General features: G+C 50.8%; 7 protein-coding genes across 7 annotated transcripts; 4 read left to right on the forward strand and 3 right to left on the reverse strand.

The window, feature by feature from the left end:
• Positions 1–458: 458 nt before the first annotated feature.
• N7506_011496 (i-AAA protease YME1) lies at positions 459–2754 on the forward strand (the record flags this gene model as incomplete). The annotated part of the gene is made up of 3 exons (XM_056960787.1): positions 459–488; positions 535–2322; positions 2371–2754. The coding sequence occupies 3 exons, from the start codon at positions 459–461 to the stop codon at positions 2752–2754; spliced, it is 2202 nt and encodes a 733-aa protein (XP_056805321.1).
• Positions 2755–3723: 969 nt separating this feature from the next.
• Positions 3724–5653, reverse strand: N7506_011497 (glycerol kinase; the record flags this gene model as incomplete). Its single annotated transcript, XM_056960788.1, has 4 exons — positions 3724–3990; positions 4045–4211; positions 4268–5262; positions 5328–5653. The coding sequence occupies 4 exons, from the start codon at positions 5651–5653 to the stop codon at positions 3724–3726; spliced, it is 1755 nt and encodes a 584-aa protein (XP_056805322.1).
• A 2075-nt stretch (positions 5654–7728) lies between these two features.
• Positions 7729–8815, reverse strand: N7506_011498 (DUF3429 domain-containing protein; the record flags this gene model as incomplete). Its single annotated transcript, XM_056960789.1, has 5 exons — positions 7729–7857; positions 7931–8152; positions 8213–8437; positions 8497–8541; positions 8597–8815. The coding sequence occupies 5 exons, from the start codon at positions 8813–8815 to the stop codon at positions 7729–7731; spliced, it is 840 nt and encodes a 279-aa protein (XP_056805323.1).
• A 1003-nt stretch (positions 8816–9818) lies between these two features.
• On the forward strand, positions 9819–19325 carry N7506_011499 (membrane morphogenesis protein VPS13; the record flags this gene model as incomplete). Its single annotated transcript, XM_056960790.1, has 3 exons — positions 9819–18759; positions 18816–19232; positions 19285–19325. The coding sequence occupies 3 exons, from the start codon at positions 9819–9821 to the stop codon at positions 19323–19325; spliced, it is 9399 nt and encodes a 3132-aa protein (XP_056805324.1).
• Positions 19326–19995: 670 nt separating this feature from the next.
• On the forward strand, positions 19996–21621 carry N7506_011500 (uncharacterized protein; the record flags this gene model as incomplete). Its single annotated transcript, XM_056960791.1, has 5 exons — positions 19996–20276; positions 20324–20363; positions 20431–20755; positions 20809–21436; positions 21486–21621. The coding sequence occupies 5 exons, from the start codon at positions 19996–19998 to the stop codon at positions 21619–21621; spliced, it is 1410 nt and encodes a 469-aa protein (XP_056805325.1).
• A 1340-nt stretch (positions 21622–22961) lies between these two features.
• Positions 22962–25159, forward strand: N7506_011501 (DUF3405 domain-containing protein; the record flags this gene model as incomplete). The annotated part of the gene is made up of 3 exons (XM_056960792.1): positions 22962–23284; positions 23333–25010; positions 25058–25159. Coding segments are annotated over 3 exons (2103 nt in total), but the record flags the coding sequence as incomplete, so codon positions are not given.
• Positions 25160–25551: 392 nt separating this feature from the next.
• N7506_011502 (uncharacterized protein) lies at positions 25552–26710 on the reverse strand (the record flags this gene model as incomplete). The annotated part of the gene is made up of 3 exons (XM_056960793.1): positions 25552–26171; positions 26255–26559; positions 26616–26710. The coding sequence occupies 3 exons, from the start codon at positions 26708–26710 to the stop codon at positions 25552–25554; spliced, it is 1020 nt and encodes a 339-aa protein (XP_056805327.1).
• Between the last annotated feature and the right edge of the window lie 592 nt (positions 26711–27302).

Consider the following 27302-nt stretch of genomic DNA (forward strand, 5'->3'; position numbering starts at 1 on the left):
ACGGGCTTGCGGTGTTGAGGAAGACATGAAGAATGAGGGATCAATGTTTGAATGGTACTAAACGAGCCATGAGTTAGTCCCGCGTCAAAACGCGTGAAGTTGATTACCTGATTATGGAAAGCGGTCAGAAATGGCGGTCACGAAGTGGGATGCAAAGTACTCCGTACTTGGTGTAGTTAACTGGGCAAGGGCAAATATCACTCCGCCCCATTCTGCTGGCATTACACCACGTGATCTCATCCCTCTACGGCTCGCCATTACGCCATGGAACGCAACAGCCTTTCGCCGCATCAATTGCGGAGCGCCTATCACCTTTCTCACCATCTTCGATCAGCGTCAGCTATGTCATTCTCTTGAAGCTGAGCAAACCATATCTCATATTAACTTTTCGGCTTTACACTTGAGGAGCAGACGCCCATCCTCGCACGCGGCCGGGTGCCGCTTTACAACGGACAGTCATGGCCTTCCAAGCCCAGTTCACAAGGCCGGTAAGTATAGTTGCGCGTTATGCCGAACCGTCACTAACAGGCACAGAATGTCGCTGCAGTGGCATCATCTTCAATGACCAGCTTCTTGTCCACCCCTAAGCCGACCGGGCGATTCCCAGCGGCCAATGCCAGCGCACTTCGGACCATATTATCACTCGCATCGATCGCTCACAGTCCCCCGACCGCTCGTTCCCATTCGACTTTGACACCCTTTCGTCTGAGCTCTCTCGCCTCGCCTAACAAGTTGAACGGTCTCTCGGGCTTCCAACAGCAACGATTCTTGTTCGGAGGTTCCTGGCACCATGTGCTTGCGCAGAAAGAGAAGGTGGCCAACAACAGTCCGAGCAACATCGAAGCTCAAAATGCGTTCTATTTAACTTTACTCCGTGCCAAGATGCCCGCCATTGTGATCGAACGATACCGGAGTGGTCACTTTGGTAGCGATATGACCACGGAGGCACTGGTTCAACAAGCCCAATCAGCGATCGGCGGCGACGGCGTGAGGGGACCGAACCACAATCTGAACCAGGACCAGCTCCAAGCTGTTGGCCAAGCAGTCGCTGCTCGGGCGACTGGCAGTCAAATCGGAATGGGAGGAAAGCAAAGTGGTACTGGTGCCAAGGATGCTCCGCTTTACGTCGTTGTGGACGAGTCTCTGGGAAGCACAGTCTTTCGCTGGGTCAAGTTCTTGCTCATCTTTGGATTCTTCACATATATATCTCTGGTCACGGTCACTATTCTTGTGGAAACCACTGGCGTTCTGAAGAATGTCCGTGGCGCGCAGGACAAGGAAGCTCAACCAGAGGAACAGACTGCTCGCTTCTCTGATGTGCACGGCTGCGATGAAGCTAAGGATGAATTGCAGGAGCTTGTGGAATTCCTCATCAACCCGGAACGTTTCTCCTCTCTCGGTGGTAAGCTGCCCAAGGGTGTTCTCTTGGTCGGTCCTCCTGGTACTGGTAAAACCTTGCTTGCCCGAGCCGTTGCTGGCGAGGCTGGTGTTCCTTTCTTCTACATGTCTGGATCTGAATTCGACGAAGTCTATGTCGGCGTTGGTGCTAAACGAGTTCGGGATCTGTTCGCTCAGGCCCGTGGCAAGTCCCCCGCAATTATCTTCATCGATGAACTGGATGCTATAGGTGCCAAGCGAAACGAGCGGGATGCTGCTTATGTCAAGCAAACGCTCAATCAGCTTCTTACCGAACTGGATGGATTCTCTCAGACCAGCGGTGTTATCATCATCGGTGCTACCAATTATCCTCAACTGCTGGACAAGGCCCTGACCCGTCCCGGTCGCTTCGATCGCCGTGTCGTTGTTGACCTGCCGGACGTTCGCGGCCGCATGGACATCCTGAGACATCACATGAAGGCGATTCAGTTCGGTACCGATGTCGACATTGGTGTGATCGCCCGTGGTACTCCCGGCTTCTCTGGTGCCGACTTGGAGAACTTGGTCAACCAAGCTGCAATCCATGCTAGTCGTGACCGCAAGGCCAATGTTGGCTCTTTTGACTTTGATTGGGCCAAGGACAAGATCATGATGGGTGCCGAGGCACGCAACCGTGTCATTCAGGAGAAGGACAAGCTTTTGACTGCTTACCACGAGGCCGGCCACGCCCTTGTGGCTCACTTCTCTCCGTCTTCTACTCCGCTCTACAAGATCACAATTGTGCCCCGTGGCATGGCTCTTGGTATCACTCACTTCTTGCCTGAAATGGACACTGTCTCCCGCAACTATACCGAATACTTGGCAGACATTGCTGTCTCCATGGGTGGCAAAGCTGCAGAGGAGCTGGTATTCGGCCATGATAATGTCACCAGTGGCATCTCTGCTGTAAGTCTTAGCTAATATCTGTGTCACCTTCTGTGCTAACAATCCCAGGACATTCAAAGCGCTACTGAAACAGCGTTTACACTGGTCACCCGCTTCGGATACTCCCAGAAACTTGGTAACGTTGATTTGGGAAGCAATTACGATAGCCTTTCCTCTGAAACCAAGCAAGAGATTGAGCACGAAGTGCGTCGTCTCATCGAGGAAGCCCGTAGCCGGGCAACCAACATCCTGACTGAGAAGCGCCATGAGCTTGAACTCCTCACCCAGGCTCTCATTGAGTATGAGACACTCACAAAGGAGGAGATGGAGCAGGTTCTCAAGGGCGAGCGGTTGAAGAGACTCGAGTCCCTCCCCACTGCGCCTTTGAAGCTTCCTGAGGTTCTCCAGTCGGCCAATCTCAATTCATCTAGAAACCAGGCCGCGGACGAGTAATTCCCCTCATCTTTTCCTATGTTTGATTCTCATGTCCTGTTTCCCCAATCTGCATTCCTGGGTTTGGGCGTCTCCTGAAAATACCATTTTCCTTGATTCTCTCATGTCAGTCAAGCCAACTAGCTCTTGCTCTTGCGTTTGCTGAACATACTGTACCTCTACCTATGTTACAAATTACTTGCATAAAATTCTTCCCCAGTACCCAGGTGTACCAGGACCATATGGAGTACATGTACTTGAGATAACACATCAACGGTGTTTATCGCCAACGGCTTATATACATCGCGTTCCAAAGTTCCAAATATAGAACCCGAACCGAGCGGAACCGAATGCTAAACGTTGATACCGGGCCGGAACATGACTTCATTACCGGCCGTTTCGCCGCGTAATGTAGATCGTGACAAGTCTCGACCTTGATTGCGCAAGTGAGGTTGAACCTGGAATACCGCCCACGGGTGATGTCATGGATGATTCTTGGAATTTCCGGGTTCTTGGCAGAGACAAACACCTGGGTATCTCGGCAATCCCAAGAGCAAGATATACTAAATGTGTAGGTTTGAATTTTGTTTTTCATTTCTCAGATGATATATACAAATGCAAGGCTGGATCCAACAGTAGGAAGCAACAGCAGTATGGGAAAAAAACAAAAAGTAAACCCAAGATCTAGATCCAAATCATGGAAGACCAGTCAGCGGGCATCGTGAGCTGACACGCCTATTAGGACGGACTTTCTAGTCGAAGATTCTCTAAATATGTATAGCTGGAACAGTGACGAAAGCACACAAATGCTCCAAGAGAACCCCGGTGGAATATGTGCGATGTTCAAGTCTTGTGAATCCCACTCCAATCGCTTCTGTTTCCCCTCTCGTTTTGAGTTTCGTGCATGATATAGACACAGATTCGACCGTGGTGTCGACGGTAGACCGACTTCGGGGTGTCATTTCAAACGGAATATTTATAATTGGTTGTTTATTCGTCGTCGTCTTCTTCTTCTTCGTTCTCCGCCCAGCCGCGCGACATCTCAACAGCTTTAGACCACTTTTTATACATCTTGCCGCTGGCCTTAACGCTCATCGCGGGGGCGAAGGAGGCACGGTTGGCGCGGTTCATATTCTTGAGTTCGGAGAAATCCTTCCAGATGTCAATGGCGAAGCCGGCGGCAATGGCGGCACCGAGGGCGGTGGTTTCGTGCATTGAGGGACGCTCGACCGGAATTTGAATGATATCGGCTTGAGTCTTCGTGGGAGTGTTAGCGGGGTAATATTATTCTGTAAACCAAGGAATACCCACCTGCATGCAAATATCGGAGTTACTCATGCCACCGTCAACAGCCAATTCCGTCAAAGCTTTGCCGCTGTCCATTGCCATGGCATCCAAGATGGCCTTGGTTTGGAAACAGGCCGCTTCCATGGTCGCGCGGGCAATGTGTCCCTTTTGTGTGTGTGCAGTGATTCCCCCTGGAAAGAAAATTGGGTTAGTCAAATCTCAAAATCAAAAGGCCTTGGGCACTCACAAATAGTTCCCTGGGCGTCATCGATCCAGTAAGGTGCAAAGAGACCACTGAAGGCAGTGACGAAGATACAGCCTCCGTTATCAGGCACACTGGCAGCCAAATCACTGACCTTCCGCGAGTCACGGAAGAAGCCGAGGTTGTTCATGAGGAAGGAGACACCACTGCCTGCGACGGCGACACTGCCCTCCAAGGCGTAGACCGGCTTGCGGTCACGACCTAATTGGAAGCCCACTGTGCCCAACAGGCCGTGTTTCGAGATGACAGGCTTGTCACCCACGTTGTATAGCAAGAAACAACCAGTACCGTAGGTGTTCTTTGCCATACCGGGGGAGAAGGCACAGTGACCAACCAAGGCGGAGGCCTGGTCACCCAGACAGCTGGTGATGGGAACACCTTCCAACGGCCCTTCGGCCACCTTACCAAAGCCTTCAGGGTCGGATGATGGGAGGATATCTGGGAGGCGAAGCTTGGTCTTGTCGATGTCGAAGAACTTCAACAGTCGATCATCGTATTGGAGGGTTTCGAGGTTCATGAACATGGTCCGGGAAGCATTGGTGACATCAGTGACCAGACGCTTGTTCTGGGGGCCACCGTTGAGGTTGTAGATGAGCCAACTGTCAACGGTTCCAAAAGCAGCCCGCCCGTCATCGTAGGCCGATCGGACATCAGGCAGGTGGTCGAGCATCCATCGTAGGGTGACGGACGAGGGGTATGTGGAGAGAGGCAGGCCGCAGATGTTTTTGAGGTCATCGGCACCGGGCTTGGCCTTGAGTTCGCGAACCAAGTTGACGGTACGAGTATCGGTCCAGGTGATGGCATTGTGCAGGGGCTCGCCGGTTTCCCAGTCCCAGACCAAGGCGGTTTCTCGTTGACTGGTGATTCCAATGGCCTCGATGTCGGATATTTCATAGCCAAGGGCCAGGAATGACTTCATGGCCTCTTCGATACAGATATAGACGGACTCCACCAATTCATATGGGTCTTGTTCGTGCCATCTGTGGGTGGAAACGGGATTAGTCCTGGCGGATGAGATGAGAATGAACGAACTGAGTCCACCTACCCTGGGTGCTCGTGAATCTGACGGAATTCGGTCTGGTACTTGGCGATGGGGACACCTGTGCAGTCGAAGATGATGAATCGAGTACTCGTCGTACCCTGATCAATGGTACCAATAAAACGACGCTTCATATCATCCTGCTCCTCATCTTCTTGCAGCAATGCCCGGTCTCCATCATCCTCTTGCTTTGGTCGGAAGTTAAGGTTGAGATGTCGTTGCTGCAGTTGCTCCTGGTGTTGGTGGACATGGTCTTCCCGGCCCTCGAAATCGGTGGGAGGCTCTGAATCGCCATCGACGCTATCGTAGTCCAACTCGAAGGGGTTCCGCATGATGTATAGGTGAAGAGGACGAAGAGGGGTATTAAGGGGGAGAGAAATGAAGTCACGAATTTACGCCCTCCAGAATTAAAAGAGAGGGGAAACTACGAGGTGGCGGTGGGATACGGGGACCAGCTCCCGTGGCAGAAAAGTGGACCGTGACGTATCGTTTCAGGGCGGTATGATTTATGTGTTGTTCGTCGGAAGGTATTGGCCGTATGAGAGAACCTGGAGACGTATGGCGAGGTAATTGCAAGGTATCGTATCGTATTGAAAAGATGAGGAGGGAGAGGAGAGAGAGAGAAGAGGGAAATATTAGGGAAACAAAAAAAAATATCACAAGAGGTTCATCACGTCCACATATCAGCCCAAGGGGTTTATATGAGTTGAGGTGGGGGGGCTACACAAATCCGGTTCGGGGGTTTTTTTCTGATCAGAAGACCTCGTCACCTCCCCCACTATTTTCCCCTCGGTTTGGCTTCTTGTTTTTTTCTCCTTTCCTCTGGGACTGTGAGAACTTGGGCTTTCCAGATGGCTGAAACCGTGGGATCTCGGGATTTCCATCCTTAAGCTCCCTCCGAACTTAACCCTAACTCCTCCTACTCCCGACCTCAATTCAACGTCGCTATACTCAACCCCAATGTCCCTCCAGAGTCTGGGCACTCCACAAAGCCCCGTCGATCGTACACATGACACGGTCCATTTTTCCCCTGCGGTCCCTTAGTCGTTCTAGAACCCCCTTTTTTTAGCCTACATTCTTTGCAGATTAGTTGATTCATTCCTATTCATGGAGAAAATCCCACTATCTGGAAGAATTATTGATTTTTGCTGTTTTACATTATAGCCTATGGGGAAGGGGGTAAAAAAAGAAAAGGAATGACCATGGAGACGGGTTCTAGTCGAAGCCAAGAACATTCGAGTGCATGGGGAATGGGATCTTGACTCCCTACTTCCTGGGTTTCATTCCTATTGATCGAGAGATCCCTGTCTCCAGCGTCCCGTTTGAACCTTTCGGATATCGAGAACCATGTCTCCAATCATATCAACTTCAGATCATCCGGATATGACGTCTCTAGTCCTCCGTACCAGGTTCCCTCCCCACGGATAACCGGTCTTGTCACTTTACCCGTATGGTCATGGCTAACGTGGAGAGAAGGGAGGATCTAGTTCAGGAACGGGGACGTGCGAGAAGATCATGTGCAGACTCAAAAACAATACAGTGAATATGAATTATTCCAGAAAAAAGAAAATAAAAACAAAATCAGCCATAAAAGAAAGGATATGGCGATCTATCTGAATTCCAGCATGTTTTTCTGGCGCAATCGGACCTGGCTAATTGTATTATGCACGCCTCGCTTTACCTTCCCCTTCCAGCCCTAATAAGCGCCTCTTAAGCATCGCGACATCTCTACAAAAGTACGAGGTACTTGAAACTGATTACATCCAGGGGTCGAGGGTGTAGCTCCTTCTGCTGCTTACTCCGTAATTCAACTAGTCTATCCATAGTAGATCTATAGATATTTTAGGTACCCCGTGACTCCAGAAGGATCGTCGATTATTTATTCCGCTATCCCTCCTTGCATGGGACCCCTCGGCTCCGATTTGCGGCAGCCCGACTTGATATTTGCTTTTGTTTTTGAACCCGTGTGACCATTGCTGATTGCCCTGTTGGGAAAAGATACGTTAGGTACTCTTGCAGCTTAGTATCAAACTTCCTTCGCTAGGCACGTGTCACCCGGCGCAACCATGTTTCGTTCTTTCGAGGTGTACTCCGTACTCCATACTCCGTACCTATTAGACCCCCAGGGTTGTTGCCCACTACTCCGCTATACTCAGGATGCTCTTCTACATTGAACCTCTACACCACTCCCATTTACAATTTCAAAACTCACGATATGTGGGAACTAGGGAAAAAGATTGTGGTTGGACAAAAACTCTAGCCTCTTCGACTATACACTCCAATTGAACAAAAGAAAATTTCAGTGGCCGCCCTAGTGCGTTCTGCGTATATTCTACAGGAAATCACGGGTAATGCAAACATGGATCAGTCTTGTGGGGATGAACGCCCTCGCCTTAATGGGGCAGATTTACTCGGACTCCTCAATCTCACCACGGCGGCGAGCGTCAGCCTCCTCCTTCTCCTTCTTCTGCAGGAAGATTAGAGCGTTGATCTTGTCCTTGATGGTGTGCTCAGAGGTGATGACCTGCTGGATCTTCTCGTGGCTGATCAGGGTAGCGACGATGGAGGCACCGACGATGAAGGTCAGCACGAAACGGTACATGCCGTACCAGTGGGGGGGCACGGCCGGCGGCGGCAGCGCGGGCGTCGTTGTAGTACAGGAAGGTGAAGGCCATGAACTGGGAGATCAGAGCGTACTCGACGGGGAAGAGCAGAGTAGGCCAGGCCACAGCGGGGGCGACCACACCGGCGGCGTAACGGCGGTAGCCGAACTTGCCGCCGTAGCCAGCCCACTCAAGACCCCAGTGGACGGCACCGAGGAAGGAGAGGATCTATTGGGGCGATTAGCGATGTCAATCTTCAAACTTCCGGCCTCGCGGTCGTTTACTCACCACAGCGCCGTAGCCGACCTGGATGGGCTCGAGCATGTGCAGCATCAGCTCAGCGGACTGGCCGGAGAAGATGAGTCCATCACCGAGAGAAGCAGCGCGGCTGATCTCGTAGGAGAGGAAAGCAGACTGGAGCGAGGTCGCGACGTAGGGAACGACACCAGCCATACCGAGGTAGAGAGCCTCCTTGGGAACGTCGTTCAAGCTGAAAGTCTCCTTGATGACTTTCTACATGCCCAATTGCACTTAGCATACATTATCCATTCGAGGGAGGGAGAGATACGTACAGCCTCGGACTTCATACCGGCCATAACGTCAACGTCGTCGTCATCCTAACACAATTAGCCCCGACACAAATCAAACGAGTATCCTTGCGCTAGCTCTTACCTTGGCGGAAGAGGAAGAGTGGCGCACAAGGGCAGTGGTGACGGGCTTGCGAGCGGCGAGCGCGAAGCTGGGCGAGACGGAAGGACGGATCGCATTGCGGGCAGAGGAGGTCATCTGGGCCTTGAAGATCTGGTTACCCAGGGAAGAGCGAGCCACAGAGACATTGGAGCTCTGGAGGGCGCGGAGCGCGGAGCGGGCAGCGGCGTTGCGGTACAGCATGGTGGGGGATGTCACGACTTTTCGAGGTTGTCGGGTCAGCAAGTCACGGCAGAAGAAAAGCTTCGGGTCCGGCCGGATCACGGTGTCGACTCACGCAATTGACTGTCCAAAAAGCTGCAAATGGGATTGAAGAGTGGAGATTAGGGGTATACACCCGGAAAAGTGACTTGATCTCGAAGTCGAGGGCGTAGAGTTTCCGGGAGGGAGCAAATTAGAGAATCCAGAAATGAAGTGACCGAGTGATGAGGTGTGGTTTGATATTAGGGCGACCCGCAGCAACCCGAGATGCATATCTGGCCTGAGGCATGAAATCCGGGGGCTCTCGTGGGTGCCTCAGGCCACGATGACACGGGGGCTGCTGCCCTAGAACCTACGTCACTGTTGGGGTAAACACCGTATCGTTACCGTAAACCAAGATGTTCTCGATATCTGCTTGGAAGATCTTCCTTGCAAGGTGATTTAATTAAAATTGGCCCCCAATAGCCGTACTGCCAAGAAGCTTGCAGCCTCAGTACTGAGTACTACTTGAATACTTGGACAGTGGGCGGAAACAACACCCGCAGTTGGTGTAAAGAGCTGTACCCCATCCGTACCGTATACAACTCCCTCATACCTTTGCGTAACAGCCAACAACCTCTCTTCCCCACGCAATCAGGGCCATTAGCTTGGCTTGGATACCCAACCTCACTTTTTCATCCAGCATTCACTCCTCTACAGTCAACTTGACCAAGAACATCAATTCCCACTCTTGGTTTGCCTGTGACATCGCGCGCGCGCCCCCCAGCCCGCTCCGCTGCATGGATTGGATGTCCGCCAATTTACTAAGGTTTCTAAAGTGAACCGTACATCATGTGAGATTCTACTGAATGGGAAAGGATTCTCGAGTTATTGCTGATCAAACGCACTGTATTGCAGACTGCGACATACCCGAGCCAACCCACGTTGAAGCACCGGCCATAGAGCCCAAACCACCAGGCCCGGTTTACGGCCACCCGCCGCCACGATGCTGGAGGGAGTGGTAGCTAACCTTCTCAACCGATTCTTGGGAATTTACGTCAAGAACTTCGATGCGACACAACTCAACATCGGAATCTGGTCGGGCGACGTTAAGCTACGGAATCTCGAATTACGTCGCGAAGCACTCGATCAACTACACTTGCCTTTGAATGTCGTCGAAGGTCACCTCGGCCAACTCACACTATCCATCCCATGGTCAAATCTTCGAGGGAAACCGGTGAAGGTTGATATTGAAGATGTCTTCTTGCTGGCGGCGCCGAGAGAAGATGCAGACTACGACCCGGAGGAGGAAGAACGACGCGCCAATGCGCTGAAAATGGAACGAATCGAGAGCGCCGAGATCTTACGTGAGCGAAACGCAGAAGGCATGAGCCAGGAAGAGCAGCGTCGGAATCAAAGCTTCACGCAGAGCATGATCACGGCTGTGGTGGACAACCTACAGATTTCCATCAAGAATGTGCACTTCCGGTATGAGGACTCTATTGCCTCTCCCGGTCATCCATTTGCTCTTGGTGTGACACTCAAGGAGCTCAGTGCTGTCAGCACAGATGGGGAATGGAACCCAACTTTCATCCAGTCAGATTCCAGTGTCACGCACAAGTTGGCCGTCCTTGGTGCTCTCTCTGTTTACTGGAATACAGACGCCACACTCCTCGGAACTGGACGGGGGTCTGATATCGGAGCCGAGGCTCAGGGAATCGGCCGCGCAGAATTGATGGAGAAACTGAAAACCTCAATTGATGCCGATGAGGGCAATCAATTTATGCTGCGCCCTGTTAGTGGTCGCGCTGGATTGGAAATGAACAAGTCGGGCAAATATGACACGCCTGCAATCAAGGCACGATTGCTCTTTGACGAACTTGGCTTTGTTCTTGACGATAAGCAATATCGCGACGCCCTGATGCTGGTTGACTTGTTCCATTACTTCATTCGCCACCAGGAGTACAAGAAGATCCAGCCGAAAGCTTCCCCGAAGGAAGACCCACGGGCATGGATGAGGTTCGCGGGAGAAGCGGTCCTCAGTAAGATCCATGAGCGCAACAGACGCTGGACCTGGGGCTTCATCAAAGAGCGCAGAGATGATCGCATTGCGTACATTACTTTGTTCAAGAAAAAGAAGAAGGAAGAAGCCTTCACGCCCGAAGAAACCAAAGAGATGGAGAGGCTTGAAGCTAAACTTAGCTACGAGGATATCCGTTTCTGGCGATCACTTGCACGAAATCAACTGCGGAAAGAGAACGTCGGAGTCAAGAAGCCCGCAGAGCAACAGTCTTGGTCTGACTGGTTCTGGGGCGCCAAGAAGGAAGAATCCGAAGAAACGGCTATGACGGAAGAACAGCGACAAGAGCTGTACAATGCCATTGACTGGGACGAAAAGAAAGCCATCACCGAGAGCGTCGATCTGCCTCGAGAATGGGTCAAGCTTGAAGTCAACTGGAGTCTCCGCGCTGGTAGCTTCACCCTGTTGCAGGAGCCCCACGGTGCAGCAAACGAAGTCATGAAACTAGTGTTTGACAACTTCCGAGCCAAAGCTCTCCAGCGCCCTGACTCCTATCTCCTTGATCTTGACCTGGGAGGCTTAAAGATGTACGATGGCACTACCGCCGGCACTCTGTACCCTCAGATCGTCAAGGTTAAGGACTCTCTTGACTCCACCGATGACCAAACCAGCCTGACACTGGATCAATCCACTTCAGATATCAATGACGAAGGCAGCCTGTTCCATTTACAGCTGGAGCAAAACCCCCTCGAAAGCGATGCAGACACCGCAGTCAAAGTGAAGCTCAAGAGTATTGAAGTTATCTACAATCCCCGGTTCCTCGTGGAGATCGTCAAGTTCTTTGAGCCACCCGAGAGACACATGGAGTCTATTGGTGCCCTTCTGGACACAGCAGGTGCAACCGTCGAAGGCCTTCGACAGCAAACCCGGGCTGGCTTGGAGTTTGCTCTGGAGGAGCACAAGAAGGTTGATGCGCAGTTTGATGTCCACGCACCCCTGATCATTGTCCCCGAAAGTATCACACAGCCAAGCTCGCTGTGTCTTATTCTCGATGCCGGTCATGCAAGTGTCAACAGCGAGCTGGTCGACCGTCAGGCAATGCGGGATCTCCAGTCCAAACAAAAGCGACAGTATGAAGAAGAGGACTACAAGCAGCTAGAACATTTGCTGTACGACAGATTCCTCATCAAGCTTGATTCCACACAAGTGCTCATCGGACCTGGAGTTGAAGCTACAAAAGCCCAGCTCAACACCAACGTGGAGTCCAGAAACTTCCACATCATTGATCGCATCAACGTGGATCTGGCACTGGAGATGTGCATCGTTCCAAAGGTGACACAGCTCACGCGCACACGGATTTCGGGACATCTGCCAGAACTCCATGCATCGATGTCAGACACCAAATACAAAGGATTGATGAAATTAATCGAAATTGCAATCCCACAATTCGATGATAAGTCCGAAACAGCCGTGAAGGAGGAATCAGTGACACGACCCAGGTCGTCCTCCTTCCAGCCACCCATCCAACGAGACCTCCCGGTTGTTGATGACGATGACGACGACGTCGAAGAAGTAGAAAGGAGCAGCGATACTCCGGGCTCTCCCGCCATTCACAGGCGGGACTTCGAATTCAAATTCACCGTCGGTCGTCTCCGTGGATCACTTTCCCGTTCCGATCCCCACGACGCGCAGAAAGATCACTTGCTGGTTGAGCTGGTCGCTGAAGGCTTTGAACTGGACTTCTACATGCGCCCATATGATATGGTCGCTGAAGTTGTTCTCAAATCGCTGAGTGTGGACGATTACATCGAAGAGAACCCAGTTCCGGAATTCAAGAGAATTCTCTCGTCCAAGGGATTCAATGCAGATGAAGACAAGGATCTCTTCCAGCTGAAGATGGTCCGGGTCAAGCCCGAGTCTCCAGAATTCGAATCAACGTATGAAGGCGTGGCCATGAACCTGGATATTGCAGTTTCTACCATCAACCTCGTCGTCACGAGAAAGACACTCCTCACTCTTCTAGACTTCATCCTACTCACCTTTACAAACCCACAACAGCCCACTCAGCCCGCTGAAATCAAAGACAGGGTTGAAGCGATCGAGGAAAAACCACAAGCCGCTGGAAAGCTTCGCATCAGGGCCAACCTCAAGAGTATCGCATTGATTTTGAACAATGACGGATTGCGCCTGGCGACTTTGAGTCTGAACACTGCCGATGTCGGAATCTTCCTCGTGGGTGCTTCTATGCTCATTCAATCTCGCATAGGCAGTCTGACATTGGTGGATGATGTCAACCAAGGTGCCTCGGAGGACTCTGACATTCGCCGCCTCCTCACCATAGAAGGAGAGAACTTCGCTGATTTCAAGTACGAGACTTTTGATTCCGAGAGTGAGACATACCCCGGTTATGACTCCGAAGTCTATCTGCGGTCTGGGTCGATCAAGATCAATTTCATGGAGGAGCCATACCGCAAGATCATCAACTTCCTCGTCAAGTTTGGAAAGATGCAAGCCATCTTCAACGCGGCTCGTCAGGCTGCCGCCAATCAGGCCACCCACATGCAAGAGAATGCATCTCGAATGCGACTAGATGTTGTGGTCAAGACCCCGATTGTGGTGTTCCCGCGAGTTATGCAGGATGATCGCCCACGCGACACAATCACTGCCCATCTTGGTGAAATCTATGCCAAGAATGAGTTTGTGCCTATGGATGAAGGGAAGGACAGTCCTGCTGTCAACGTGATATCCACTGGTGTGCGCAACATCCGTCTTACCTCGAAGTTCCACTTCGAAGATGGCACATCTGAAGAGCTGGAGATGATCCAGAAAGTCAACCTGGACTTCAGCATCTGCTATTTGGAACATCAAGCGAACAATCCCCGTCCAGACATGGAGATCGAGGGCTCATTGTCTCCTATCAACCTCCGCATCTCTCAAAGTCAACTCAAGTTCCTGCTGGAACTCTCGAAGTCGATTCCCGGCGCTTTCGCTACTGATGCTGAGCAACAGGAGCTCGAGGCTATGGAGTCTTTGCCTCCCTCTGTAACGGAGCCGACAAGGGAAGCTACTCAGTCCATTCTCGATAGCTCGGATTCACCGGCTGGTGAAAAGGAGACTTGGGTTCGATTGGACATGATTTTCAAGGTCGACAGTGTCGGACTGGAGCTGATCCTAGCAAACGATAATCAACCTGTTGGTCGTTTGGAAGACTCTAGTCTGTCCAAGTTCTCCCTCAATGACACTCGAGTCAAGCTGCGCATGTTGACGGATGGGTCGTTGGAGTCCGAGCTCCTCATCCACTCATTCTCCATTCGTGACAGCCGGAAGCAGGACTCTAACAAGTTCAGGAACATCATGTCTTTGATCAACAATGATGTCCAGCAGCAATTCATGGCCAGTGTCTCCATGTCCGGAGGCCAAGAGAGGCATTTGATTGCGATGTTGACTATCGATAGCCCTCGCATCATGTTTGCCCTTGACTATCTATCTGCTTTGCAGTCATTCAGTCAATCTGCCTTTGCTTCCGAAGAACCAGTAGAGGCCGAAGAGAGTGAAACAGAGGATTCTGAAACAGGGTCCGTCACTGCCGCTAGCTCCGACAAAGCAATCACAGAGGGCTCCGTCGGTGACCAAGGCTCTGGTATGACTGTCTCGTTCCGGGTGAATCTTGTTGATGCCCAAGTCATCATGGTGGCAAATCCTGCCATTCCTCATTCCGAAGCCATTGTTCTCGGCACTAAGGAGGTCTTGATCTCCCACCAAAATGTGTCCACTTTGCAGATCCAAAAAGTTGGCATGTTCTTGTGTCGCATGGATAAGTTTGAGACCTCACGACTTCGCATCCTCGATGACTTTACACTCGAAATGTCTGTTGATAGCCGAAATCAAGAGAAGGGCTCTGCCTTGACCTCGATTGAAGTCCACCTGGAGCCTCTGGTCCTCCGTTTGTCTCTTCGAGATATCCTGATGGCAATACAGATTGTCAACAAGGCTTCCGAAATGAGGGCGCAAAACTCCCAGCAGATTGAGAGTGGCGACGTGAAGAAGATTGCAGACGCAAAGAGCACCAGGGCCCGCTCTACCAGCAAAGCGTCTCACACCATCGCTAATCGTACACGCCGTCTGAGCCAAAATCTCGGACAAGCTGACCAGTCAAGCGCGCCACAGAGCTCCGTAGTCCTCAAGAGGGAAGAACTTTCTGCCAAGATTGATGGTGTGAGAGTTATCCTGATCGGTGATTTGCATGACCTTCCTCTGCTTGACTGGAGTGTCAAGAAATTCAATGTTGGGGTGCGTGACTGGTCATCTACCTTGAATGCCGATACCAACTTTGAGACATTCTTGAATGTCTACAATTTCTCCAAGTCCGCCTGGGAACCATTGATTGAACCTTGGCAGCTTGGATTCCACATGGCAAAGGAGGTCAACCCAGATGTGTTCTCTTTCGATGTCTACTCCCACAAGACAATGGAGCTCACTGTCACATCTGCCACCATTGCGCTTGCATCGAAGTCTCTTCAATTCCTCTCCACAGATGAGGATGTTCTTTCCAAGCCAAGAGGCGCCGATGCCCCTTATCGCATTCGCAACTACACTGGCTTTGATCTCAGGGTTTGGGCCGATGTCAGTGCCGGAGAGGATGGCCCAGCAGCGAAGCTCACTGACGGCGAGGAATCTCCTTGGCGTTTCGAGGATTCCACTGCTGTCCGTGAAACACTGACACCCGAAGGCCACGGCGGTGTGGTCGGAGTCAAGCTGGAGGGCAGTGGGTTCGACAGTATCAATCGCATCCCCGTTGTTCGCGAGGGCGAGACTGTCTACGCTTTGAAGCCAAAGCAGGAGAATGTTCTTCACAGGCTCCTTGTGGAAGTCACGCTAGGACCTGATAACGTCAAGTGCATCACGTTCCGCTCCCCGCTTCTCATCGAAAACAACACGCAGATCCCAGTGGAGTTGGGCGTCTTCAGTCCTAGCGAAGGCCACCTCCTCAAAATCGAAAAGATTCTGCCTGGTGACGCTCGTCCCGCACCTGTCGGATCCGCTTACCTTCATTCGGTTGTTATTCGCCCCGATCAAGGCTTCGGATATGACTGGTCTAATGAACGGCTGTTCTGGAAGGACCTGATCAAACGACCCACCCGCACCATCAAATGTGTCGGCGAAAGTGGCCAGCAAGCTCCTCCTTTCTATTTCCAGGTCAATGCGACATATGACAGCAAGGATTCACTCACGGGTGTTTACCCTTACATGAGAGTTCGGATTTTCGCTCCTGTGGAGATCCAAAACCTTCTTCCCTATGACTTCAAGTACCGCATATATGACAAGAACACAAAAAAGGACTGGACCAACTTCCTACGCAAGGGTGGTGTCAGCCCGGTCCATGTCGTGGAACTGTCCCATTTGCTTCTCCTCAGCATTGATTTGGAAGACACAGTTTTCCGCCAGAGCGAGTTCGCCATTGTCAACGGAAATGCCCAGGATTACCGCAGGGAGCAGACCTTGTCCCTCAAGGATGAGCGGGGTCTCCAGCTGAAGTTGCAGCTTCACTACTTCAATATTCCCAACAGTGGAGGTGCTTTCAAGGTCTCTGTCTACAGTCCATACCTTATTCTTAACAAGACTGGTCTTCCGATGGACATTCAAAGCAAGGCTTTCCTTCAATCTGCGCGAAACGCAGCTGGGCAAGGCCTTAGAGTCGACCCAAGAGATGAAGGGCGGGCGCTTCCGTACATGTACTCGTACGCCAACGAGGATCAAAGAAACCGATCTATTCTGAAGGTCGGCGAGTCCTCTTGGAGCAAACCGCAAAGTTTCGAGGCTATTGGTAGCACCTTTGAGGTCGTTTTCCCTGATCGCCAGGGCAGATCTGAGTTCCATTCGGGTGTAACCGTTGCTGAGGGAGAGGGCAAGTACAAACTGACCAAGGTCGTGACTCTTGCTCCCCGATTCATATTGAAGAGCAAGCTCAATGAGGATCTTTTGGTCCGTGAGCCAGGTTCGTCCAACGTCCACCAGATCGAGAGCGGGGGTTTGATCCCGCTTCACTTCCTTCGTCAAGTCGCAGAGAAGCAGCTGTGTCTCTGCTTCCCGGGGGTTAACAACCAATGGTCATCTCCGTTCAGCATCGCCGATGTCGGTACTGTTCATGTCAAGTTGGCCAAGGCAAATCAGCGACAGAAGCTGATCAAGGTCGACATCATCTTGGAAGGAGCCACACTATTCTTGCACTTCAGCATCGAGTCTCGTAACTGGCCGTTCTCCATGCGCAACGAAAGTGACACGGAGTTCATCTTCTATCAAGCCAATCCAAACGTGGAGGATGAAGATGAAGATGATCACACCAGCGGTTGGAGGCCTATTCGATACCGGATCCCACCACGCAGTATCATGCCCTACGCATGGGACTACCCGGCAACCAAGAACAAGTCTCTTGTGTTGACTTGCCAAGGAAAGGAGCGCCATATCAAACTTGCTGAGATAGGAAATCTAATTCCCATGCGGATTCCACCCTCGCAGCCCGGTGGACACCAGAAGATCATCGACATCAATATTGCTGCCGATGGTCCTACTCAAACTCTTGTGCTGTCCAACTTCAAGCCATCAAAGAGTATGTACAAGCAGCAGAGAGGACAATCCTCGCAGACTGGTACAAGCACAGGCTTCGAGGTCAAGGAAATGAATTCGGACGTCAACTTCAAAGCCCAACTTCGTCTAGGTGGAATTGGTATCTCGTTGATCAACCAGAATCTGAAGGAACTTCTCTATCTCACGTTCCGCGAGATTGAGATCAAGTTCAGGGAGTCAAGGCTCTATCAAACTCTCAACACCACGATCAAGTGGATTCAGATTGACAACCAGCTCTATGGTGGCATTTTCCCAATTCTGCTTTATCCCAGTGTTGTGCCGAAGACTGGTAAAGAGATGGAGGCTCATCCCATTTTCCATGCGATGGTCACGCGTGTGAAGGATGACTCGTATGGTGTTCTCTACATCAAGTACGCAACCTTGCTCCTGCAGCAGATGACGCTCGAGCTGGATGAGGACTTTGTCTTTGCCATGCTTGACTTTGTGAAGATTCCAGGTGCTTCGTGGACTGAGGAGCAGGAGGGCAGGCTGTGCGATGAAGATCTCAACATCCCTGAGCCGCAACAATCAGACAATGGACAGGATGTGTACTTCGAGCTTCTCCATCTGCAGCCCATGCAGATGGACATTTCTTTCATGCGCACAGAGCGTGTCAACGTGGAAGATGCCATGCAACCCTCCAACCCATTGATGTTCTTTGTCAATGTCATGACGATGTCGATGGGTAATGTCAACGATGCACCCGTCCGTCTCAATGCTCTGATGCTCGAGAACGCTCGTGTTTCGTTCCCTAGACTGGTCGGCAACGTCCGCGCACACTACACGCAAGAGTGCCTTCGCCAGATCCACATCATTCTCGGCTCAGCCGACTTTTTGGGTAACCCTGTCGGTCTGTTCAACAATGTCAGCTCCGGCGTTGCTGCCATTTTCTACGAGCCTTACCAAGGCTTGGTCATGACGGACCGGCCCCAGGAGCTAGGTATCGGTATCGCAAAGGGTGCCACCAGTTTTGTCAAGAAATCTGTCTTTGGATTCTCGGATAGTATGGCTAAGCTCACTGGAAGTATGTCCAAGGGTCTCGCAGCTGCCACCCTTGACAAAGAATTCCAAAACCAGCGCCGGATGTCCAAGGTGCGCAACCGCCCCAAGCACGCTCTCTACGGAATCACGGCTGGTGGCAACGCGTTTGCAACCAGTCTGGCCAGTGGCATCGGTGGTCTCGCACGCCATCCACTTCAGGGTGCCGAAAAGGAAGGTATCCAAGGTTTCTTCAAGGGTGTTGGAAAGGGAGTACTTGGATTGGCCACCAAGCCGGCCATCGGAGCATTCGATCTTGCTTCTAGTAAGTTGATCTGGTTTTGATCCGTTTTGGGACTTTTCACTAACCCTATATTCTAGATCTTGCGGAAGGCGTTCGCAACACAACTACTGTCTTCGATGCCGAGGGCCTGGATCGTGTCCGACTTACTCGCTTCATTGGCACAGATGGCATTGTGCGCCCGTATTCACAGCGAGAAGCCCTTGGTCAGTTCTGGCTTAAGACCACCGACGATGGCAAATACTTCAACGAAGACTACATTGCTCATCTGGAGCTTCCTGGCCGAGACATGCTGGTTTTGTTGACGTACGCGCGCATCATGCTCGTGCGAACGAAGAAGCTCTACACCGAGTGGGACATTCGTCTCACCGACATTCAAACCATCTCGAAAGAGCGCACCGGAATGAGCATCACCCTCAAAGGTGGCGCCAATGGACCTTTCATTCCTGTGCAAGACGAAAGCTCGCGCAACTGGCTTTACAGGCAAATCGCCGTTGGTAAGTACTTGGCTCTCTGGTGTGAGAAGAAATGTGCTAACCTAAGTTTCAGCCGTCAACGCTTTCAATGAGAAGTATAATGCCAGGGGGTAATGACGACGACCCCCTCGCCTAATGATTTCATGAGACGAACTAGTTTTCTTCAGATGGGATTGTCCACCGAGACTCCGATTCAGACTTACTCTCTGGTCTGTTGAACTGTTCCATTCACGTACATAGGCTTGATATTTGCGTTTTGGTCCGATTCATGGGCTTTTTCTTCTTTCTTTGCTCTGTCTGCAGCGATAGTTACTTGCTTATTCTTAATTTCACGATATGTTAATAGAATTCAATCGAGGCACTCATCGTCTAGCCCTCCGTTCCATTGCAAACCCACGCTTGAAGCCGTTCTCAAACTTGATGCTGACAAGCCCCTGGTACTTTATACTCCATACATATGCTAAAGACGCTCTGGGCCATTTAAAAACAAACCTAGGAAGTCTCAAGTAGAAACTACTCAGGATTTGCAAATTATCATCCAAGGCCCGGGGTAAATTCACCAAAAGCGAGGGGACAGCGCCATGGCCCACCACCTCGGCAGTCTCGTCTGATCCGCGAATCACAGCGACACTTGGCAAATGCTTGATACGACATCAGGAATAGCTTCATTTCCCAATCCGATCCTCATTCTTGCCCGCGATGGCGTGCTTTGAAACAGCAGTTGGATTAAATGGAAATGAGTGCCCAATTTCCATAGAATGTCATATTATCTTTTACCGGCATCATGGCCTCTGCGGAGAAAGTTATCACAGCGGAACATGAGTTGAATGCCCAGGCGCTGCAACTCCCTCGCCAGAAATGGTACGAGTGGTTTGCTCCGACAGACACTCCCGCTGAGCGAAAGCTCATCCTCAAACTCGATGGGCTCATCATCGTCTTCGTCTTCCTGGCGTATTGGGCTAAAGTGCTGGACTCGTCCGCGACAAGCACGGCCTACGTTAGTGGGATGAAGGAGGATCTGAACCTGTACGGCAATCAGTTGAATTATCTACAGACGGTTTACATGTAAGTCTCTTGAGGAGCTGATCGGGATAAAACCTAACTCGAAACAGGGTTGGCTTTATCACGATGCAGATTCCCTTGACATTGCTGGTGAGTTGGATCAATGCTCTATTTCTGCAACATGCAAGATCATATTAGAAGTTACTGATCATCGCAGATGACCCGATGCCCGGTGAATTACTTCCTCCCGGCTGCAGATCTCTTATGGGGCGTCTTTACCTTGGCCCAGTACAAAGCCAGCAACGTCACCCAGCTGTATGCTCTCCGGTTCTTCGTCGGTGCGCTAGGTGGCTTCTTCTTCCCAGCTGTGCAGTGGTATCTAGGCAGCTGGTATAAAAGCTCTGAGCTATCTCGCCGTGGTGCCATCTTCTTCATTGCCAGCCAAGTCGGCAGTATGAGCTCCGGATATATCCAGGCGGGTGCTTATGCCAGACTAGATGGGCGTTATGGAATCGAAGGTTGGAGATGGCTGTATATTATCTGTAAGTTCTCGTTCATCCCCATGTCAGAACTCTGTAGACACTAACAAGACCAGGCTTCGCGTGCACAATCCCGATCGCTTTCTTGGGCCTCTGTCTTCTTCCCAGCACCCCGGATACGTGTACCTCACGCTTCTTGAGTGCTGATGAGATCCGTCTCGCGCAGGCGCGCATGGCATCGGAGAACCGTGAGGCTCGTCAGCCATTTACAAAAGCCAAGGTCTTGCAGATATTCAAAGGTTGGAGACTGTGGGTGCTTGTGATCTTTGCGTTCTTCTTCTCGCAGGCCGACGGTGTATCCTCAAACAGCGGCTTGTCTCTATGGCTCAAGGCCGAGGGCTACTCCGTGGAAAGCATCAACACAATTACGACAGTCTCGCCGGCAGTCACCATCGTGGCGTCGGTAGTTTGCGCCGTCTTTTCCGACGTCTACGACGCCAAAGCCAGCTTGATTGCAGTGACAGCCTTGCTGAACATCTTTGCATGCATTGTGCTTGCAATCTGGAAGGTGCCTGTGGGATTGAAGTTCTTCGCCTTCTTTCTCTCCGGTACAGCTGATGGAATTGCGGCTATCATATATGCATGGGCAAATGAGATTTGCTCCCATAGCGCCGAGGAGCGTGCTATTGTGATCAGTGCGATGAACACCATTGGCAATACCTTTGGGGCTTGGATTCCACTCTTGTAAGTCACCCTGCAGGCCCATATCTCATATTCACTAATATTTTCCTAGTGTGTGGAAGACAGTCGATGCCCCGCGGTACCTGATCGGATACAACTGGACTATCGCTCTTGATGTCTGTATGCTAGTCATGCTGGCGGTTCTGGTTCGGTTCTGGGCCCGTGAAAAGAAACGAACACTCGCCTAGATTAGATCTTTGTGTTCTTCGGCGCTAATAAAAGTTGAAATGAAGTTATTATCTTGCAAGCGAGTTAGGATGTTCGTGTTATATGATATTTAATAATCTCTCCCAGTTCAAACTATCAATGTGGAGACCATATGATTCTATCATCTCCTGATTCAAGCACATACGACCACAGGGTGTGGAGAACAGGGCTTCCCGTCCGCTCAGCCGTACTTAAGCCACACGCCGGTGAGTTAGTAGTTGGGTGGGTGACCACCAGCGAATCCTCACTGTTGTATGTTTTTGTTTTGATCTTTTTTGGTCTATTGGATTTGCCTTTTTGCTTCCAGTCCACTCAGCCTTGCCATGAAATTGCGTTGTCAAAACGGCTTAGCCAAGACTTTCTTCACTCGACCAATCATGATTACTCGATGGTGGCGCTAAATAAAGGAAGTATAATCAGGATAAATAGTTGGAATAATAGCCCTGGAGTGAGAGAAAAAAAACGCAGCTAAAAAGACAGCTAAAAAGCGCAGCACTGAGGCTTGTGGGTGCTTCCCGAGGTCCAAGGTTAGGTGTCATAGGAATGCCCAGCCCTGGAGGTGTATATGTTCGTACCAGGTATGGCTAGCTTTCAGATCTATTATCTTGTTTGTTGACATTTAGGATACCCAGTAGGCTCGAAAGTTCTGGTATTGGACAGTATAATCAAAGCTGGCCTTATAGAAACACAAATTTCCTCTTTACCGTAGATTGCCATTCTCAGCAAGCTCTCGGGGTATACTCAACCAGTCCCATTTCTCTCTTTGCTTCTTATTCTCGGCATTCTCCCTACATATTGGCTGCACTGTCCCCATGCTAAGACAGACAAGCCGGGGTGTAACTGCTGTGTGCGTGGCAGATGGTTGATACACCACACTCCCACCTGTCGTCACCAGCTCAGGGAGCCATATGGGATTCCTCCACAAGTATATACCCTCGACAGCTGGCTGTAAGTAATAAACTACTCGTATAACTTGTGGTGATATGTCTCATTGTACCCATAGATAGCCGTGGCGTGCAGTGAAGTCTGTTGATCGACTGGAAATGAACACAGAACCCAGATTTGGTCTTGAAAGGATGTCACAACGAGATGACTGACTTGTAGAAGGTAATTCAGACTCCATGAATCTGAGCACCTTGGAAATTGGGAGTAATTATATCACTCAATGCAGCAAAAGCGTAAGTGGTGAAGATGTCAGTACCGCGTAGTGATGACATCGTCCCCGGCAGCTTCTTTCTCTCAACGCTGCTCATGCCGTGTTTGCCCTCGGCTTTCGTCCTGACGCCGCTCAACGTGGCTCCCGATAGCATGATATTGGAGGTCATTTGCATTACTCGCTGTGAAATCCGACATGGCATCGCCCAAGTTCTACCCCCGAAAGATTTCCCCTTTGGGAAGTCGCCGGTGGGTCTGGCTACGCTACTGTGCCTACCTCACTTGCCTCCTCGTCATGATCAAGACGAGTGTTTTTCTCTTTAATCATCCAGATACTAGTCTCGCTCAGATGGCATACGACTGTTTTCATGGCCCTCGAGTCCTTCGCCCAGGGCAGTACCACCAAGCCACCGAGGTCACATCTTGGAGAGAAGAGGCAGACGGGGACCCATCTGATTTAGTTGGGATGGGCATGTCTCACGACCGCAGGTAAGATCGGGTATGACCCAAGCTATCCATTCATACTGAGTTTGTCAGAGATCAGCGATTCTTTCTCGGTGGCACCTTAACCCTAACCAGCATCACCTCGGACAACGCTTCGCACCCAACTCCATTCATTTTCGATCCGTACCCAGCCTACAACAGTCGTGCTTGGAGGAAGCAATTTCATGGGGATTTCAAGCCCTGTCTTGGACCTCGGGGTCGCGATCTGAGCCGTACCTCGACTGAAGATATGATGCAGGTCTACCAAGGTGTTCAGGCTGGGTTCCCAGCGCCGGGTTTTGGATCTCACGAGGCTCTTGGCTTGGATGGTGCTGTCTGCGCGGACCGATACGCTCGCTTCGGGGCGTACGGGTTTGATGGTGACGGTGAAGACGATGTACCCGGCTTCACACGCCCTCCCACGGTGCCATGGCATGAGGTTGACTGGAACTGGCTGCAGGAGAGCTGTCTGGAAAGGAACTCCGACAGATACGAGCCGGTAGCTACAGTGAACTCGAGCCAGCAGAATCCACTGGCATTTGATCTCCCTGAAGCCCCTCATAAACTTTGGGAGCCGACTGAGGCAGGCGTGAAGCGGTTTCATCCTCGATCAGCGATTCTCATCCGGGCATGGAGCGGTCTCAATTGGAAAACACATCATCGCGAGTATCTACGGGCTCTGATTATGGAGCTTTCACTGCATTCAGGGGGCGAGTATCAGATTTACGTGCTGATCCATGTCAAGGACGACGAGATGCCGATCTTCTCTGATATCAAAACCATCAAGCGATTGAGAGAATCCATCCCCGAGGAGTTCAGAAACATGGCTCTTTTCTTCAACAATAAACTGCTGGAGGCGTGGTACCCGAAGATTGAGGAGCACACCCCCATATTGCAGCACCTTCAGCCACTGCAAATATTTGCACAGCTGTATCCGCACTTCGACTTCTACTGGCAGCTAGAGATGGACGGTCGCCATACAGGGCATAGTTACCATTTCATGGACCGTGCAGTCTCTTTTGCAAGAGAACAACCACGGAAGTACCTTTGGGAACGCAACGCTTATTTCTATACACCAGGTGCCCATGGAAACTGGAGCCAATTTACCCAAATGGTACATGATAGTCTTGCCGACAGATCAGACGACACAATCTGGGGACCAGTGACCGGGACAGGCATTCGATCCTTCGGTCCAGATCCGCCGGTCTCTCACCCCGACAAAGACAACTACACTTGGGGTGTAGGCGAAGAAGCGGACTTTCTTGCTTTCCTCCCGATATTCAACCCCAAAGATACATCATGGACATTTCCCGACAAGATTTGGAATTTCAAGTACGGGGAAAACACACCGCGCCGAGCCGCAGTCATCACCATGGGCCGATACTCAAAACGTCTCCTCGATCTCATCCACCAGGCACAGGCAACAAAGGGTCTGGGCCTCGCATCAGAAATGACAGGTGCATCATGGTGCCTGTTCCACGGCCTCAAAGCCGTTTTTGTTCCCCATCCCATCTACGCAGACGGTCAGTGGACACCGCAAGAGTTAGCGCGGATCTACAACCCTGGTCCACCGGAGAATATCAATGGGGGATCAGACAGCATCTGGAATTGGAACCATATCCTCGATCACATAACGTACCGTCTCTCATACATGTTCACCACGCATTGTGCGGAGACGCTTTACAGACGGTGGCTGGGGTATCGAACTGCAGAGCATGATGGCGGAAAGACAGTAAGTTGGTGTTATTGATTTCATGTGAGCTTGACTGATAACATTAGATTTCCGAGGACCGGTTTGGTAGGCATTGTTTCCCGTCTATGTTTTTGCACACCATCAAGAATACAGCGCAGGGCATGGGGCCAGATAGAGCAGTTCCTTGATATTGTTTCTTTGTCTTTGTGTGCTAGGGAGCCAGTGTTTACTACGAAAAGTAATTTAACCTTCTGGTTTACCTTTGGGATTTTTTCATTTCTTGAGTAAGATCTTGCATTGAAAGAGAGTCACGCGGTGATGGTGGTCTATCTTCAGACGAGCTACAGCCATGGATCTGTACATTTGGGGGAGGACTCTCCGTGAGCACGAACTACCCATATTCTACAGGTATGACAGATTCTGACCGAGGTTCATACTCCTCTTTCCTCTAGTACATTGAAAGCTACCAATCGCGTTAATAGTCTTGGTAAGACACCTTAATCCAATACTGAAATTTCTTCTTCAAACATACTAATGCTCTCATAAAGCGATTTCGATACGCGAAAGCACCAACTCATGACTATCTCTTGATTGAGATCGCAAAATCAGGAGATAAGAGGGTTTTCACAGGGATTGAAATAACACCTTCCTCGTCTGGGATCGGTAGACTTCTACCCTTTAGAGTCTTCACCCTTCTTGTTTTTCGAGACGGTGTTAACTTTTCCCAGTTGTGGTACACAGTCTCTCTAGGCAGCAAGGTCTTGACCAGGCTATTTTCAGGATTGACTTGGGTAGCGACAGTCTCAGCGCCGTGAAGTGGTTTGACAACACTTTCTTCTGGCGCAGGCTCGTCAGAGAGAGGGACGGGCTCCTCAATGACGGTCTCCTCAAGAACGGGCTCCTTGGGTAGAGGGATGGCCTCCTCTTCAAGAGCAGGACACTCTGTCGGAACAATATACTGATTGTCAACCATCAAGCATTCGGTGGAGGCACGCTCGCCGATGGAGTTCAACGAGGGCCTCTTCTCCAGGTTTTCTACATGCGATGCCAGAATTTCGATTACTGATCGCACAAGAGCGCCGTTGAAAGAGTCATGGTCATCAAAAACCCCCGGCATGTGGTCAAAATCGAATCGAGAATTGTTCGATGCAAATGATTGCTGCAAAACCCTGTGCAGGTAGTCTGGGAGCCAGACTTCGTCTTCGGGAAGCTTGGAGAATATCTTTTTTGTCGAACGCAGGATGCCGGATATGGAAATTGCTTCGCCGAAGTACTCGATATACTTCCGGCAAGGATTTCCAGGTCGAGGATCTCGTAAACTCTCGACGCATGGTAGACCATAACAATTCTCTCATATTCTCGTTCGACAAGGGAAACAGTTGCATCGAGTGGCGAATCGGTTGTCTCGTAGGTCCCGGTGTACAGGAAGTGAACTAGAGTGTGGCCGATATCCTCAGCAACTTCAGGTAACCGAACTTGCGAGGTGACGGAGCCGTGACCCAATAGAGGATATTTCTCGATATGCGACTCTAGAATGGTGTACGCCTTGGCGCCGATTTCCATGGTGATCGTTGGATCTTCATAACATCTGTAAGAAATCGCTTAGCTAAATTCGAGTAACTAGTGGGGTATGAAATTCCTCACGATGACAGTGGCTGGTTGTAATCAATATTGGGAAAGGTCTGGCTAGGATCCAGAGGTCTTGAAGCCGCAAGGGTCTTTGAGGATTTCTTTGTCATTTCGAATGGCCTTGGAACCTTGGTAATAACAAAGCAAGCGAACTGGGATACTCAAGATGGAAGCCAGTAGCAAACGTTGGAATACAAGCTTATATATGTATCGAGTCGACAAAGCTAGCGACTGAGAGAGATGCAAGTGTGGGCTGTCCTGTGTGCACATCCCAGATGAACGGCGAGATTCGTCGGAAAACAACCAATTCGATGCTGTCAATCATCCTACGGGTGCAGATGGACAGGACAGTAAAAAGACCGGGCGGCTACCGCGATTGATGACAGTTTAAAATTTCCCCCTCGGCCAGGATGTCAGGATATGGCCCGTTACGTTGTCCAGTCATGACTTGGCGGGAATGTTTCAATCCAGTCAGGCGCTGGATAACGGCACATTGAAATCTGCACTCTAGCTATAGAACGTTGACGGGGACTCAGACCAGCTCATTGCCGCACGAAGAAGACGAGTACAAACTTCGGGGCCCAAAGACTCAAATCTTTGGATTGGAGCTTGAATGGGGTCATATTTCGAGGTAGAAAGGTATACGAATAACTTCCATATCTTGGCAAACGAACTAATTCTCTACTACTCCGTACTCCTTAG

The sequence above is a fragment of the Penicillium brevicompactum genome (genome assembly GCF_028827555.1).
Source record: "Penicillium brevicompactum strain IBT 35665 chromosome Unknown utg000009l_segment0_segment0, whole genome shotgun sequence".
NCBI classification, from domain to species: Eukaryota; Fungi; Ascomycota; class Eurotiomycetes; order Eurotiales; family Aspergillaceae; genus Penicillium; species Penicillium brevicompactum.